The 17,787-nt window shown below is 54.4% G+C and overlaps 1 protein-coding gene across 4 annotated transcripts; it reads left to right on the top strand.

Moving 5' to 3' along the window:
* Positions 1-588: 588 nt before the first annotated feature.
* Positions 589-9,633, top strand: ZNF467 (zinc finger protein 467). Of its 4 annotated transcripts, XM_031013468.3 has the most exons (5): positions 589-702; positions 2,744-2,819; positions 3,262-3,378; positions 4,621-4,731; positions 7,575-9,633. In XM_031013468.3, the coding sequence occupies exons 2-5, from the start codon at positions 2,786-2,788 to the stop codon at positions 9,098-9,100; spliced, it is 1,788 nt and encodes a 595-aa protein (XP_030869328.2). In that variant the 5' UTR covers positions 589-702; positions 2,744-2,785; the 3' UTR covers positions 9,101-9,633. The 4 variants fall into 4 exon arrangements, with proteins under 4 accessions (XP_030869328.2, XP_055248326.1, XP_055248325.1 ...); XM_055392351.2 differs by lacking the exon at positions 4,621-4,731; XM_055392350.2 differs by lacking the exon at positions 2,744-2,819 and having other exon boundaries at positions 621-702.
* The last annotated feature ends 8,154 nt before the right edge of the window (positions 9,634-17,787 follow it).

Raw genomic sequence — 17,787 nt, 5'->3', positions numbered from 1 at the left:
CCCCCGGGCCGTCCTCCCGCGGGAGCGCGGCGCTGCACACCCGGCTGGCACCGGCGACTTAGAGACGGCAGCGCACGACTCGCTGGCTCCCCCCCGACACGCCCCCTCCTCGTTCCCCCAACTCCTCCCCGCCACCCCCCCCAACCCGTTCGCGCTCCACCTTTCCCCGGCTCCTCCCTCCGCGGCCGCGAGCACCCTCCCTTGGCACCCTTCCCCGCAGCCCGAGTGCCCTTCCTCCCCAGCCTCCTCGCCCTCCTCCCCAGCCTCCTCGCCCTCCTCCACCCCCTCTCCCATCACCCTCCCCTCCCCTCCCCTCCCCTCCCCCGTCCTGAGCTCCCACTTCCACACCTACTCCAGGCTCGGAGCCTTAGGACCATCACCTGCCCACCTAAGCCCACGGTGCTCCCTCCCGGGACCCCACTCCTGAAACCCCCTGCCCCTGCCTCCCCCAGCCCGGTGCGCCGGGGCTCTCCGCCCGCTCCCTCGGTCCCTCCTCCCTTGCAGGCGCCGTTTCCCGGCTTCGGCTCCCCGCGCGTCTATCCCTCTCCTCCCCGCGAAGTTTCGGGGCTGTCAGTCTGTCAGTCTTTCAGGCCGTCAGCACCCGAGCTGCAGGCGGCGAGCGCCATTGTGAGCAGAGCCGGCGGGGCAGGAGGCCCGGGCGCCTGGGTCCCCGCGGCGCGGGCGGAGCGGCCGGCCAGCCAGGTAAGGGCCGGGGAGGCTCCTCTGCAGGCGGCCCCGCCCGCGTCTCCCTCAGCGCCGCGGTTGGGTCACGGCCGGCTCCGCGCAGGTGACAGCCCCGGGGGTAGGGGCGCGGACGGCGGGCGTGGGGGAGGGGCGCGGGTCGGGGGAGGTCGGGGGCTGGGGGGAAGGGAGGGCAAGGTCGGCGCGGGCAGGGTGAGGGCTGTGGGGGTAGAGGAGACCGGGGGGGGGGCTGGAGGGAAGGGCGGGGGCTGGGAGGGGGTCGGGCGGGAGGCAGGTGGGAAGGGGGCCGACGGGCCCCGAGGGGAGGAGAGAGGGAGTGTGGGAGGGGGCCGAGGGGGAAGGGGAGGAAGAAGCGGGCGCTGGGGACCGGGCCACTCGGGAGGGGCGGGAGAGGAGGGCGCTGACAGGTGAGCCCCGGAGCTGGGGAGGGGGCCGGGACCTGGAGTGAAGTCGGCGATCGGAGCTGCTTGGGAGGGCGGCGGGGCAGGGAGGTGGAGCTGAGGGTCCCGTCGGGAGGAAAACTTGGGAGGGGTGAGAAGTCCGAGGGGAGCAGAAATAGGGAGGGGGCGCCGCGGCGGAGGAGAGAGGCGCGGAGGGGTGTTCGGAGGGGAGACGGGGTGGGGAGGGCAGGGCCCGCGGGAAAGTCCCGAGAGAGCGGGTCAGCCCTAGACCCCCCAGGCTTGGGGGCCGGAGGACCCGGGAGCTGGGAAGCAGCCTGGGAGGGGGGAGGGGAAGAGCGGTTCTGGGGACTGGGGACGGGGAGGGAAGCGAAGCTGGAGCCTGCTGGGGAGACAGAGGGGGAAGGGAGGCGGGGGCCTCGGAGGGGAAGGAGAGCTACAGAAGGGAGGGGGAAGGGGGAGGGCGGTGGGGAGACGTGGGGGAGGGCTGGAAAGGGGGAGGGGAAGGGAACCGAGGTGAGGCGAGGAAAGGAGAAGGAAGGGAAACCGGGGTGGGGGAGGAGAGGAGGGAGGGGAGAGGAGGGAGGGGAGAGGAGAACTGGGTTGGGGAAAAGAGCTGAGAGGAGGAGGGCGGGGAGGAAGGAAAAGAGGAGGGGGAAAGGAAGGGAGAGGGTGTGCAGCCGGGGAGGGAGATGGAGCGGGGGAGAACCGGGAGGGTAGGGAAAGGCAGCCCGGAGTCTGAGAGGGGGAGGGGAGCGCTGCCGCCGAGGCGGCCCGGAGCGTAGGGTCAGGGAAGGCGGTGGCAGCGGAGGGCCGACCCGGAGGGGGCCTCGAGGGGTTGGCCCTGCCGGGCTCGGGCGGGCGGAGCCTGAGGGGCGGGGCCGGGGGGCGGAGCCGAGGCTCCGGCCCGATTCGCAGGGGAGACAGGGCGGAAGGCAGAGGGAGCGGGAGGGGCGGGGCAGAGGGAAGGCTGCCGGGGAGATGGGGGAGGGGAGTCTGCTGGGGGAGGGGCGGGGGAGCCGCGGAAGGCGGAGCAGGGAAGGGGCAGCAGGGGCGGTGTCCGGGCCTTGGGCAGCCCGGCCCGGGTGAGAGGTGGTTTTGTGGTAGGGGTTTAGGGAGAGGCGATCATTTTCTACCTACAAGAGGATCCTCTCGAGGACCTCCCCAAGCAGTACCCCTAAAGTGACACTCACTCCCGCCCTTGGGCTGGCTCCTATTTCACCAGCTCGGGCAGTGACAGCTGGAGGGCCTAGGAGATGAAGTTTCCCACTCCCCACCCTGGGCTCCCACCCTCAAGCCTCTCCCCAGAGAATCGAATCTTGCCTGCACTTTCCCAGGCAAGGACACTGGGGCGTGGAGTTGCGGTGCTGATGGGCCGGGGTTGGCGGTGAGAGACCTGCCAGGTGAGGGGGTGGCGCGGCTGGTTTCCAGAGCTGACAGAAATCGTTTCAAGGCCTTCTTGGGCCACCTTCAAAGATCTCTTGGCTTTCTGAAACCCAGTTTCCCTAATTTCCCCCAGCTGTACCTGGGGATGTCACCTTTGGAGCTCCTGGAAGAGCCCATAGGGAGACGTTGGGCAGAGCCAGGGCCCAGGTGGAAGCTGGCGTGGGAAAAATCTGAACAAGGCTGTCTTTTCTCCATAGGGTCTGTGGCCTGATCCCCAGGAGGAGCTACTCTGGGTTACCATGAGAGAGACCTTGGAGGCCCTCAGCTCCCTGGGTGAGCTGGCAGAAATGAAGGGACTTGGGGAAAAGCTTAGGAGGATTCAGGGGCATCTACAACTCAGACAGCAGAGCCACCCTCAGGAGGCTGCAACCCTGAGGCCCCAGGGGCCTGTAGGTCAGCCTCCTTTTCTGTAGCATGGGGTGTCTGAATGCCTGGAACATGGTGGAGGCTGCGCTCTAGACCATATGCGCACTTGAGCACTCACAGAGCACAGTCATATTTACATCTGTGCTATCTCTTCCTTCTGTCCTTTTTGACTCAACTCAAAGGGACTGAGGTTGATACCTGTCCATGTCCACGTGGTGAGAGACCCTGTCCTTCCTGAGCAGGTTGGGAAAAGTCTCTTGGGCAGGCTGGGAAGGGGAAAAGCCCCCGCCTCTGATTACTTGTTCTGTACTGGATGCTTTACTTGGACCCATCCTTCTGCCTGTAACAGGATTCTCTGTGGGACAGCCAGAGATGGCCCCCCAAAGTGAGCCCAGGGAAGGATCCCATAATGCCCAGGAGCAGATGTCCTCTTCTAGGGAAGAGAAAGCACTGGGGGTGTGCTCAGGTAGGTAACAGGAACCGTGGAAAGGCTCGGGGAGGAGTCCCCCTGCTTTCCTCCTGCCCTCCCTACCTCTCTCCCTTCTTTCCTCCCCCCTCCCTCCCTCCCTTCTTTCCTTCCTTCCTTCTTTCCTTCCATTCATCAAATATTTATTGAGCACCTATTATGTGTGGGATGCTATTCTAAACATTTGGAATACCTCAGTGACCAAATAGTCAAAGACCCTACCTTCAAGAGCTTAATCCTAATGAGTGCAGAGAGTCAGCAAACAATAAATAAGGAAATTTATAAACTATGTTCAAAGGTGATAAGAGCTCTGGGGGAGAGGATAATGTCCAGTGAAGCAGGTTGAAGGGGGCCAAGACAGCTGCAGGTGGGGGTGGGTGGGGCATGTTATAGGATTAAATAGGGTGATGAGACTGGGTTTCTTTGGGAAGGTAAGATTTGTGCAGGATTTGAAGGAGCTGGGGGAAGCTGGGCATGGTGGCTTATGCCTGTATTCTCAGCCCTTTGGGAGGCCAAGGTGAAAGGATTGCTTGAGCCCCATTCGAGACCAGCCTAGGCAACATGGCAAGACCCTGTCTCCACAAAAAATTAAAAGTTAGCTGGATGTGGTGGCTCATGCCTGTGTTCCCAGCTACTTGGGAGGCTGGGGCAGGAGGATCCCTTGAAGCCCAGGCTGCAGTGAGGTATGATCGTGCCACTGCACTCCAGCCTGGGTGACAGAGAGGACCTTTCTCTAAAAAAAGAAAAATAAAAGAGGTGAAGGCGGCAGCTCAGCAGATTTGGGAAGAGTGCTTCAGGCAGGAGTACAGCCAGGACAGAGCACTAAGGCAGGAATGTGCCTGGCTTTTGACATCCTGATTCTCCCCAGTGACTTGCGTGGAACCAGGGTCCATCTGGGGGCTGGGAAGTCCCCAGCCCTTCTCCTAGGGGCATCAGGTCAGGGGACTTCCTTGCTTCCACTGTCTTACATACACATATTCCAGAAACTCTTCACAGTGGTGGCTCTTGTAACCTTGTAGTCCATCTCATTACATACCCTTAGCAGCCGCCCTGCTTGAAGGAGTCTGAGGCAGCCCCAGGGAAGCTGGGAACTCAGCCCCTTAATTCAGGTAGGATGTGGGAGGAACCCTGTGGGCCCTGCTGGAGCCAGGGTTTCAAATGCTCCTGCTTCCCAGCACCAGTGGGGCCCTTTGGCCATCTGTGATGTCTCCAGAGTCTTTGAGGTATCCTATTCTCTGCCAGGGCACGAGGCCCCTACACCGGAGGAAGGTGCCCACACAGAACAAGCCGAGGCTCCCTGCAGAGGCCAGGCGTGCTCAGCACAGAAGGCTCAGCCTGTGGGCACCTGCCCAGGTGAGTCTTCCCATCACTTCATCCCACCACGGGCTCAGGCCAAGGGAACGGGGCCCAGCAAGCTCCGGAGCTGCTATCTCATGAGGCAGGTAATCCCCCAAGACAGGCAGTCCAGGCCCTTCCAACCCAAGTTGAGTTCAGGCCCTGGCACCTTTCTGCTGTGGAGCTTCAATGCCGAAAGGGAATTTCACATCTGTAGATGGCAGGAGTCAGAGAGGCTGGTCACCAAAGAGAAACACAGCCTCCCCTCAAATGCCTTCTAGAAATCCTACCTCCCCCTCTTTATTTCTCCCAGTCTAATTACAGTTGCCATGAAGATACATGGCTTTGATCAACATTTTCACTGCCTCTCCCCTGACATGCCACCTTCCCCAGCTTCCACTGATAGTGAGGGTACCCAGATGCTCCACATCTGCTGTATTCAACTCATCTCCTCATACCCAGGGTGATCAAACTGCTCATTCTCTCTCAACAATCCCACCATGACTTCCTTCCACTACCACCATCCTTACCACCTTTTGCCTGAGGGATATCATTTATTCAGCAAGGATTTATTGAGTGCCGACTACATACAGGCTGTGTTAAGTACAGTGGAAAGAGATGAACTGTAGAGTTACCTGGACCTGGTTTGAATCTTTGTTCTGCATTTACTAGGTGAGTACCCTTGGATAGGCCACCTTGCCTCCAGGAGCTTCGGTTTGTGAAGGTTTGTGACACTGTGTGTACAACACTTCATCGACAGTTGGTCCTCGATAAGTGGCAGCAGTCCCCATTTTTATCAGACACATAAAGACACCTTTCTTATTAGACACAAAAGAAATGGAACACAAAATGTCCATACCTCAGAAGATAAAATCTGGTTGAGATGACCTTAATATGAGCTAGAACAAAGAATTAAAAGAACAGTATAAAGGCAAGTCACAAATAAGCACAAAAGTGTTAACAGTAAGTGCTATAGGAGTTTATGCCAAAAGATCCGCATGCACTGGGAATTCGTCAAAAAACATTAATTTGTGCTGCATTTTAAGAAAGGTGTAGACTTCAGTTCTGAAAGGGGTGGGGTGGAGGATGGGAAGACATTCTAGGCTGAGAAGATCTTGAAGCAGGAAAGGGGAGGAGAGCAGCTCGGCTGAAGTGGAAGGTCCATGCCTGGGAGAAAGAAAGTTGGACTAGGGTGGGGTGAGCCTCAGATGCAGCTAGAACCCGTTTTATCTTCAAATAATAGGGTGCTGGGCTGGGCACTGTGGCTCATGCCTGTAATCCCAGCGACTCAGGAAGCTGGGGTGGGAAAACTGCTTGAGGCCAGGATTTCAAGACCAGCCTGGGCAACACAGGGAGACCCCATCTCTGAAAAAGTAAGAAATATTAGCTGGGCATGTTGGTGCACACCCATAGTCACAGCTGCTTGGGAGGCTGAGGTAAGAGGATCACTTGGGCCCAGGTGTTTGAGGCTGCAATGAGTCATTATCATCCCATTGCACTCCAGCCTGGGAGACAGAGCAAGACCCTGACTCATTTAAAAATAAATAAATAGGAGCTATTGATGGTTCTTGAGTAGAAAAGTAAAGAGTGCCACAATGAAGGTGAAAGCAGTATCACAGTGTGATAAGTAGACAGGGGTCTGGAGTCAATGGACTGATAGAAGAAACTGGGTGTACCTCTGATTGTGGAAGTCCACGTGTGATGGAATCAAGGCTCAGGCCAGACAGGAACCCAAATTATCTGGTTAAATGATTCACAAATGAGAATCACTGTGGGAGCTTTAAAGATGAGAACACGTTCGTGGGCCTTGCCCCCATTTGTGCATTTTCTCAACGTTCCCCAGGAGCTGATGATCCAGCACAGGCGTGGGAGCTTTAAACTAGGCCAACTCTTACACAAAGGGCAGATCTTCTTAGCGGACTAAGAAACGTAACTCAAAGAGGTTAAGTGACTGAACCAAAGTCACACTCCTAGTTAGTGACAGAGGAGAACCTAAGTTGGACCCTCCCGTCTGGACCCCGGGCTCCTTCCTCTAGGCTGGACCATTGCAGCACCCGACAGGGGCAACACTCCAGCAGAACCCCCTGCAACCTGCCCTTAGGCTGAGGCTTCCCTAGAGGGCCTTCCCTGTTTCTCCAGAGCCAGTGTTCGCTAGTTCCCCAGACCCTGTAAACTCCATCGTGGTCTTCCTAAATGGGACTTCTCCTCAGGCTGTCCAGCAGGAAAGAAGGGAGTAGCAGGAATACGTGGGTACCCTGGTTCCGTGGCCACTAGAGGTAAGGTGGGCTGGGGGTAGGGGTTAGAGAGCAAGAGAAGCAGCCCAGGTGAGATGTCAAAGATCAAGTTTTCAAGGCCACCAGGGAAGGAGGCTCTAGTCCTAAGGTTAAAGTCAGCCAGGGCTCAGTTTGGGAAGCTCAGGTGTGTGGTGAGAAAGCTGCTGAGCTGCGGCCAGTTTGCAGTACCAAGGAGAGCTGCTGGACCAGAGATGGAGACTGAGGTCCCAGAAAGGCACTGCTGGAGCAGGAAGATCTGGGCCAGCCACCAAAGGGATGTGAACCTGGAGCGAAGCAGGAGGACTGAAACTTGGGCAACCTTCCTCTTCAGGGGTGCTGGAGGGCTCCTGGGCACATCCAGGCCGGGGAAGAAGCCCCCGGGAGAGGTGTGGTGTTCACACGCATCACAGGTTCAGGAGAGTGCAGGAGGAGGCCTGAGAAAGCTGCGGATTTGGTCACTCCCGGGAAGCGTTAGGTAGAGCGGAGAGCAGAGCCAGACCGCGGGGCTCCAGGAAGTGAAGATCCTGTGGTTAAATAAACGTTGCCGCACGTGGAGCTCAATAGACAATTCTTGTTTTGACTTTCCAGGAGAGGAGTGGATGATTCGGAAGGTGAAGGTGGAGGACGAAGATCAGGAGGCAGAAGAGGAGGTCGAATGGCCCCAGCATCTATCGTTACTTCCCAGCCCCTTTCCCGCGCCTGACCTGGGGCATCTGGCTGCCGCTTACAAAGTGGAGCCAGGGGCCCCGGGGGCACTGAGTGGGCTCGCGCTGTCTGGGTGGGGTCCGATGCCGGAGAAGCCCTACGGCTGCGGGGAGTGTGAGCGGCGCTTCCGGGACCAGCTGACGTTGCGACTGCACCAGCGGCTGCACCGGGGCGAGGGCCCCTGCGCCTGCCCGGACTGCGGCCGCAGCTTCACGCAGCGCGCCCACATGCTACTGCATCAGCGCAGCCACCGCGGCGAGCGGCCTTTCCCGTGCTCCGAGTGCGACAAGCGCTTCAGCAAGAAGGCCCATCTGACCCGCCACCTGCGCACGCACACGGGCGAGCGGCCCTACCCGTGCGCGGAGTGCGGCAAGCGCTTCAGCCAGAAGATCCACCTGGGCTCGCACCAAAAGACCCACACCGGCGAGCGGCCCTTCCCCTGCACGGAATGCGAGAAGCGCTTTCGCAAGAAGACGCACTTGATTCGGCACCAGCGCATCCATACGGGCGAGAGGCCCTACCAGTGCGCACAGTGCGCACGCAGCTTCACGCACAAGCAGCACTTGGTGCGGCACCAAAGGGTGCACCAGGCGGCCGGCCCGGCCAGGCCCTCTCCCGACTCGTCCGCTTCTCCTCATTCCACTGCCGCGTCCCCGACCCCATCCTTTCCCGGGCCAAAGCCTTTCGCCTGCTCCGACTGCGGCTTGAGCTTCGGCTGGAAAAAGAACCTCGCCACGCACCAGTGTCTGCACCGCAGCGAGGGTCGCCCCTTTGGGTGCGATGAGTGCGCACTGGGCGCCACCGTGGATGCCCCCGCTGCCGAGCCCCTGGCCAGCGCGCCTGGCGGACCGGGCTGCGGCCCAGGATCCGATCCTGTGGTGCCCCAGCGCGCCCCCTCGGGCGAGCGGTCCTTCTTCTGCCCGGACTGCGGGCGCGGCTTCGCCCATGGGCAGCACCTGGCGCGGCACCGGCGCGTGCACACGGGCGAACGGCCCTTCGCCTGCACGCAGTGTGACCGCCGCTTCGGCTCGCGGCCTAATCTGGTCGCCCACTCCAGGGCCCACAGCGGCGCCAGGCCTTTCGCCTGCGCTCAGTGCGGCCGCCGCTTCAGCCGCAAGTCGCACCTGGGCCGCCACCAGGCGGTGCACACTGGCAGCCGCCCCCACGCCTGCGCCGTCTGCGCCCGCAGCTTCAGCTCCAAAACCAACCTAGTCCGCCACCAGGCGATCCACACAGGCTCCCGCCCCTTCTCCTGCCCGCAGTGCGGAAAGAGCTTCAGCCGCAAGACCCACCTGGTGCGGCACCAGCTCATTCACGGCGAAGCCGCCCACGCGGCCCCGGACGCCGCCCTTGCGGCCCCAGCCTGGTCCACTCCCCCCGAGGTGGCGCCGCCCCCGCTCTTCTTCTGAGCCTAGTTCTCACGAGGACCCTTTCTTGCCCACAGTTGCGAGAGGCCCGTGCCATGAGACCGCCTGGGGTGAGCGAGGCGACCTGGGCTGCTGCCCGAAGGTTTGGCCGCAGCGGGACTCCTGTTTCCTTCCCGCAGTGTCTGCGTCCGCACAGCATACCCAGCTCGGACCTCCTAGGACAGAGACTCAGCGAACCCTTGCTGGGAACCGTTGAGCTGAAGTTCTTGGAAGGCTCCCGCCCAGGTGCCCCGTTGGAAAGCAGATATTTCCTGGACCCAGCGCGGCCTCAACCAGGGCGGAAAAGAGTGGTTATTTATGTACTTAAAGTTTCATTAAAGTTAAAATCAGAAAGTTCTGGGGCTGCTAAATGAATTGGGGGAGGGAACACCTGATTCTCCTTAGCCACTGTACCACCTCCAGCCACACACAGACCACCCCCCTCCACTTCCCCTTCTGTCCTGGGTGAGTTACATTTAGCCAGCTGCTGTTAATTGGTTCTCCCAAATAAAAATGTAATATATTTATTCACTAAGCCACCATCCTGGCTCCTGCTTCTAGCTCGGAAGTATAAGGAAGGAAGATTGGGGTGCATTTCTCTCACGCCACGTGTCACAGACTAGAGCTGAAGGGGGGCAGGCCGTCCTTTGGCGTGGGCTTGGGAGCTCTGTGTGGTCTCTGCAACTCTCCTGGGGGATTCGGAGCTTGGTGGCGTGAGGAAGGAGGTGGCACATCCACTGCAGATGAAGGTTGCTTTCACATCGCACTTGCAACAAGTCCTTTCTTAAGGCTGCTGGGTCCAGAAGTCTCTGTATTGCCCTTCTCCAGCCCAGGCAGGTATGAGAGCTAGGGCTGCCTGGCCGTGAGCAGGGAGGGTAGGACGATGGAGAGCCTATGGAGCTTGCAGTGAGTAGTCTTGGGTTTGACCCCCCTCTGCCTCTCGTGGGACTTGGAGCGCAGCATTATTCATTTCCCAGTGAGCGGGGATGAGAGGCCAGAGCAGTGGCCTGAGAGATGAAGGGGTCTTTCATACCTGTGAAGGAGTTTAGACCGTGTCCAAGGGAGGGGGAACCATGGCAAGGTTAGGCGGGGCAGGAACAGGGCCACGCTCACATTCCTGCAGTTTGGAAAGATGTTTGGCTAGACAACTCGGGAGCGAGACTGGAGGCCTGCGCATCAGTTGCCCTGGTGACAGGTTGTGGTGACCTGGGACCATAGTTGTGTCAGAGGAGACAGAGAAGTGTTGGATTCAAGAGACACTTAATAGGCAGAGGATACAGGACCTGTTGACTAGTGTGGGTCGGGGAATCAATGAGCTCAGCCCGATTTCTGCTTGACACTGACTGGATGACAGTGGCATACTCCCAGAAGGGAGACGCGGTGTTGGGGCAGCTTCATGCTGGGGGAGTAGTCCTGGGTCTGCTGAGTTGTGAGCAGTGTGTGCCCAGCAGGAAGGAGGCTGTGTGGCTGGAGAGCTCAGGAGAGGGCCAGGCTGCAGACATAGAGCTGAGAACTATCCACATGTGCTTCTGAAGCTATGGGGGAGTGGATGATCTTCCCAAAGAACTGAGTGTGGAGTGAGAAATTGGGGGCCTGGGACAGAAGCCTCTGGGACACCAACATTAGGGGATGGCACCGAGAGAGGCCTGTAAACAAGATTGGAGACTGCAGGTGCAAGGACTGGACAGGAAAGCCCCAGGTGGAGGTGATAGAGGAGCCGAGGAAAGACGCGCTTCAGGGAGGAGGAGGCCGCTGGAGGCTAGAGAGAGGTCACCTAGGCGAAGGGCTTCCAAACCCTTTGGATTTCGCTGCAAGCAAATCCAGTCTCGGTGACAGCAGCATCAGGAGCAGCTGGGTCAGAATTCAGATCACAATGTTGAACTACAAAAGCAAAATCCCAGAGAAGGTAGGAGACAATGAGACCTGGACACAGGTGAGGGAGGGGCGTCGGCTGGGAGGCCTGTCAGAGGAGGCATGGATGCAGGTGTGTTTATAAGTTTCGTGGCCAAGAATGAGTCGGTGACTCCAGGTTATTTTAAATATCTTGAAATGTCACATAAAAATCTGGACTTCCAGCTTCTGTTGTGAAAAAAGCAAAAGGTTTGGCAACTGGTGGCTGGAGCTGAGTGGAAGTTGTCCTCTTTGGACTAAGGGATCGGAGTCCTCAGCACTCCCCCCTCGTCTTAAAGCCCAACTGGGCTTCTCCAAGGTTCCCTACCCAGCCTCTTAGGCACAGAGCTTGTGATTCCAGCTAAAAAAAAAAAAGTCATTTCACAGACTTTTAAAATCAAACACATAAAAACAATGTTTGTGTTGGTTAGACCAATGTTTTCCTTTCTTGAAACATTCTGGAATTCTCGTGTAAGAACAGCTTTTAGATCTTACAGCATATTTGGTGAGGCCTACCATGTGCCAGACGTTTTCAGGATTTCACATTATTTTAAAGATTCTCTACAAGGCCTTATTTTTTAGCTTGTTTGCAAATAGTCAAAATTTGTTTAGCATCCAGTCTGGCAATAGCCAACTCAGAAGACGTCTGCTCAACAAATGCACCATGTGATGGAAGACTGAGGTTTCTGAAGGCTCTTCCCAAGGAAGAGTTCTAGACTCAGAAAGTGGTGGCCTCACTAAAATCAATACCTACCATCACCACCCCTATGTCACCCCAGGTCTGAGCCACCCCAGGTACAACTACCTTGATAAGGCACCAAATTTTTGACTTTAGAACCACATCCTGGTGTGTGAAAATGCTCAGAGAAGTAAAGCACTCATTTACCAGTTCTATATCTAGAAGAGAAAGGTTTTATTAGTTAGCTAAAATTTATTTACTTCTCCCCAATCCTGTTCGAAAAAAGAGACTTACTGTATAACGGGTATTGAGTACCCAGTATGTGCCCAGAATGTCCCCAGTATGTGCCCAGAATGTGACAGTCCCTGTGAATAGCACAGAGATGTCTAGCACACGCCACCTGTCTGTAAGGAACCTGCAGTCTGACTGGAGATCAGACGATGTCCATGAAGCAGAGAATCTAAGTGCTAGGTGGCATTCTGTGGTCTCTAAAGACCTGAGGGGACAGAGAAAGCTCTGGAGAGGGGGTGGGGCTGAACATGGAGCTGCATAGACAGGATTCGTGGATCGCCTGGGGAGAAGGAGAGAGAAGGCCCCAACCTCCCCTTCTTACAGCATATTTCTCCCTCAATTCTCTGTCCTCCCAACTCTTATCTACCCCTAGTCAGCAGCCCCTCCTCCTTCTCTAATCTCCATGGAGCCTGTGCTTCCCAATCTTTACAAAATTTTTGATTGTGGTAAAACATAAATAACAAGAAATTTACCCTTTTAACCATGTTTCCATGTACAATCAGTGGCTTAAGCACTCTCACAATGGTGCGTCACCATCACCACTGTCTATATCCAGGACTTTTTCATCATCCCAAACAGAAACTGTTCCCAGTCTTTTTAATGGGTTGGCACATTTAGGTAAGGATAATGTTAGGGTCACTGGGGAGTCCACTGGAGGCCTGTGGCAATGCCTGGTGCCGCCCCAGCCCCACACCTGGTGGTCCTGATAGCTGAGAGAATGACCTCCATATCCCTGGAACTCCCAACACATTGGAGAGAGTTCTCTTCCATGTCACAGACCCGAATTCTCGTTTGTGAGGGAGATGGGACATATTCATTTGTCACAAGAATGACAATATCCAAGTTCCCTGGATTGTGATGGTTAATAGAAGAAACACCATGGAGGCCTGAACCCCACCAGGCATCAACCTATCGATGCCTCAGTTGGGCCCATGGCTCAGCCTTTATCAGAGCCCTCAGTTCTCTGTACCCTACCTCCACCCCATCTCAAAAGTTTGAGCTTTTGAGCTCAAACTATCTCATTGCTATCTCATACCAGAATTTTCGGCAGCCGTTGACTCAGATAATCTTTACACACTTGTGTCCAGTTAACCCTTCATCTTCCTCTCAGTCCTTTCAGTGGGTTCCTATCTCCTCCCTCCACTGCTAATCTATCCCATTCTTAGAACCTCCAACTGATAGATACCTGAGACCTGAAGAATTTTTTTTTTTTTTTTTTTTTTTTGGAGATGGAATCTCACTCTGTCACCCAAACTAGAGTGGCGCGATCTCAGCTCACTGCCACTTCTGCCTCCCGGGTTCAAGCAATTCTCCTGCCTCAGCCTCCCGAATAGCTGGGATTGCAGGCACGCACCACCATGCCCAGCTAATTTTTTGTATTTTTAGTAGAGACAAGGTTTCACCATGTTGGTCAGGCTGGCCTTGAACTCCTGACCTCATGATCCACCCGCCTTGGCCTCCCAAAATGCTGGGATTATAGGCATGAGCCACTGTGCCTGGCCAACCTGGGGAATCTTAAATGGAACCCAGTCCACAGCCATTCTGATGACGATCTTGCTGGAAGGAGGTGGAGAAAGACAAAGAACAGGGCTGCCCTCCCACAGGCGAGGTTAGGTACCCAAGAGGAGAGCAGAGCAGTGGTTAAAGAGGGCAGGGTTTCTCATCTGCTTAGGATTTCAAGCCTAACCCCAAGACTCAGCTCCTTAGAGCATGAGCACCAATTGACAAGTACCCAGTGCATCCAAGCGCTTAGTTCCCAAGTTGCTGCTGCCTTTTCAATTTGAGGAGCAGGGGAAATGGTCAGTAAACAGCCAGTGTGCCACATGGCCAGTGTATTGCTTTATATTGGAAGATTCTCAGGTGCCTGGACTGTTCCTCTTGTCCATGCTGGGGAAATGAAATTAATCATCAAGACTGGGTTTGGCAGGGTAGAGTCAGAGCATAGTGAAGGGAGGAGACTAAAGACGTATATACTTCATTCGGGCTTTAGTGAAGCCTGCCTATCACAGGACTAGTAAGACACAAGAATCTTTTGCGCAGCCTGGCCTCCTGTATCTTCTCCTTCTCCATCTGCAGGGTCGGACACCAAGAGCTGCTAATAGAGTGCTCTGGTTATGTTCCCCAGGCTTGACTGCCTCTGGCATCCAGGGAGAGTCCAGCATTTTAATCCTCCATAAACATTGGCTGAGCTTTAAAATCTACCCAGCCTTGTGCAAACATGGTAGGAATAGAATGACAGCTCTCGCCCTCATGGAGTTGATAGTTCAGATGTAAGGCAAGTTTAATTAAGGATCACTCATGGCCCTGGGTGCTGAGTGCTTTGGGAGACTCCAGAGAAGTAAATATAAATATCATGCATGGTTCCTGACCCACAAACCTAACCCTTAGCTGGGAGAGAAGGCTGGAGTTTCATGGCACGCCTAAAACTCAACCCAGGTATGGTATCCTATTCTTCAGGAGAGGGCATGGGCTGGAGCAGTCAGGGGGTTTCTGAGGGAGGAGGATCCTGGTTGAGTTTTGACTGGAGCTAGGACTGGAACAGACAAAGAGGAGGAGGAGGAACAAGAGATCAATGCAAGACAACGCAAGACAAAAGTGCAAGTAAGTGCTCAACTATGCTGGCTGCAGGAAGTCAGCTATTTGCAATACTAAGTTAGAGGTGAGAAGGGGTCATCTTCCTTAATGTCAGTGCAGGGAAAATCTACCTCTGCAGTGTCCCCTACTCTAGTTCCTGTGCCATTGAGGCACTGGATGAATAGAACTCTTCCTTCTTCCATAGCCCTTCACAGAGCCACAGCTGCACGACATCTCCGCCAGTCAGTGCTCCAAAGAAAGGGGTGGGCAATAGGAAAAGTGTTTGCCATTATTACCACTAATAATAATGGTAGCCAATATTTGTCTAATACTTGCTGTATCAGGCTCTCCAAACTGAGTTCTTCACGCACACACACACACGTATATATATATATACACATGTCATATATATTTCCACAGTCAATCTTCATGGTAATCATTATTATCCCCAAGTTTTTTTAGATGAGGAAACTGAGGCACAGAGCAATTAAGTCATTTGAACAAGGTCATTTATTCAGTCACATATTCAACAAACATGCACTGGGGCTGGGCGCGGTGGCTCACGCCTGTAATCCCAGCACTTTGGGAGGCCAAGGCAGGCAGATCACCTGAGGTCAGGAGTTCGAGACTAGCCTGGCCAACATGATGAAATCCCATCTCTACTAAAAATACACAAATTAGCCAGGCATGGTGGCAGGCACCTGTAATCCCAGCTACTCGGGAGGCTGAGGCAGGAGAATGGCTTGAACCTGGGAGATAAAGGTTGCAGTGAGCCGAGATCGCGCCATTGCACTCCAGCCTGGGTGACAAGAGCGAGATTTGGCCTCAAAAACAAAACAAAACAAACAAAACAAAAACCATGCACTGAGTACCTACCGTGTGTCTGGCATTGTTAGACCCTGGGAATAATGATACTAATAAACTAGGCCGGGCGCGGTGGCTCACGCTGTAATCCCAGCACTTTGGGAGGCTGAGATGGGCGGATCAGTTGAGGTCAGGAGTTTGAGACCAGCCTGGTCAACATGGTGAAACTCTGTCTCTACTAAAAATACAAAAAAATTAGCTGAGCGTGGTGACACATGCCTGTAATCCCAGCTACTCAGGTGGCTGAGGTATGAAAATCGCTTGAACCTGGGAAGCAAAGGTTGCAGTGAGCCAAGATTGCACCACTGCACTCCAGCCTGGGCAACAGAGTGAGACTCTGCCTCAAATAATAATAATAAACTAAAATTTATCAACACCTACTTTTTGCTAGATACAATGCAAATTAAGGGTTTACAAGTGTTGCTTTGTTTATTCTGACCACCTCCCTATTATGGGGCATCATTGTCCCTGGTCCAATTATTCTTTTTTTTTTTTTTTTTTGAGACAAGTCTTGCTCTGTTGCCCAGGCTGGAGTGCAGTGGCATGATCTTGGCTCACTGAAACCTCTGCCTCCCGCACTCAAGGAATTGTTGTGCCTCAGCCTCCGGAGTAGCTGGGACTATAGGCACGTGCCACCATGTCTAGCTAATTTTTCTGTATTTTAGTAGAGACGGGGTTTCACCATGTTGGCCAGGCTGGTCTTGAACTCCTGGCCTCAAGTGGATCCGCCTGCCTCCCAACGTGCTTGGATTACAGGTGTGAGCCACTGTAATCCAACTGTGAGCCCGCCCCAGTCTGGTTATTCTGATGAGGTGAAGGAAGCTCAGACAGTCTCCATGACCTGTGCACAGACATGAGGCCATACGTGACGCAAGAAAGCAACCTGGTGGTCTGACTCTAGAGCCTGTGCTTTTTAAAAAATTACATTATTTTAAATTGTGGCAAAATACACATAACATAAAATGTAACATCTTTACCATTTTTAAGTTTGCAGTTTTAGTGGCATAAAGAACATTCACGTTATGTGACCATCACCACCGTCCATCTCCAGAACTCTTTTCATCTTGTGTCATGGTTAATTTTCTGTGTCAACTTGGCTAGACCATGGTGCCCAGATATGTGATCAAACATTATCTTTATATGTTTATATGAGGGTTTATGGATGATATTAACATTTAAATTGGTGGACTTGGAGTAAACAGATTATCCTCCATAATGTGGGTAGGCCTTACCCAATCAGTTGAACAGAACAGAAGACTGACCTCCCCCAAGGAAGAGGGAATTCAGCCAGCAGAAGCATCGGCTCTTCCCTAGGTCTCCAGCCAGCCAAAGCCACCCTATAGATTTTGGACTTGCCAGCCCCTGTAATGACATGAGCCCATTCCTTAAAACAAATCTCTTTCTACATGTATATACACACACCCCATGGTTGTCTTTCTCTAGAGAATCCTGACTAATACACCTTGCAAAGCTGAAACTCTGTGCCTATTTAACCCTATTCTCCCCTCTCCAAATCCCTGGCAACCACCATTCTACTTTCTATCTCTATGAATCTGACTACTCTAGGGACCTCCTATAAGTGGAATAACATAGCGTTTGTCTTTTGTGACTGGCTTATTTCACTTAGCATGATGTTCTCAAGGTTCATCCATGCTGTAGCAGGTCTTAGAATTTCCTTCCTTCTTAAGGCTGAATATTCCATTGCATGTCTACACTACATTGTTTATCCAATCATCCATCAATGAACACTCGGTTGCCTCCACCTTATTGTATTGTGAATCATGCTGCTGTGAACAGGAGTGTACATATGTCTGTTTGAGTGCCTGTTTTCAGCTCTTTTGGGTATATACCCAGATATGGAATTGCTGGATCATATGGTCATTCTATTTTTAATTTCTTGAGGAGTTGACATACTGTCTTCCACAGCATCTGCACCATTTCACATTCTCACCAGCCATGCATGAGGCTTCCAATGACGCCACATCGTTGCCAACAATTGTTATTTTCTGGTTTTTGATACTTGCCATCCTCATGGCTTTGAGGCGACATCTCAGAGTGATTTTGATTTGCATTTTCCTAGGACCTGGACTTTTAAACACCAAGCTCCACTGTCCCCTTGCAGAGAGGGGTCTTCAGGACACACACTCAAGGTCTTCAGGGCACTCACAGACTCGTGGTTGGAACTAGTGGGTTGGTGAGTAAGAGAAGTATGTGCAAAGGATCATGGAACAAAGAGCAAGGAGCAGGGGCTCACACCTGGAGATCAGGAGGGCATCTCTGAGGAGGTGAATTAACTTGCCAAGACTGTAAGCAACTGGGGACCAGGCTTCCAGCCAGCCAGGAAACCTGTTACACACACACGTGGCATTAGCATGCATCTGTCTCCTGGGAG

This window comes from Gorilla gorilla, chromosome 6 (assembly GCF_029281585.2).
Source record: "Gorilla gorilla gorilla isolate KB3781 chromosome 6, NHGRI_mGorGor1-v2.1_pri, whole genome shotgun sequence".
NCBI classification, from domain to species: Eukaryota; Metazoa; Chordata; class Mammalia; order Primates; family Hominidae; genus Gorilla; species Gorilla gorilla.
This window is presented reverse-complemented; position numbering and strand designations above follow the sequence as displayed.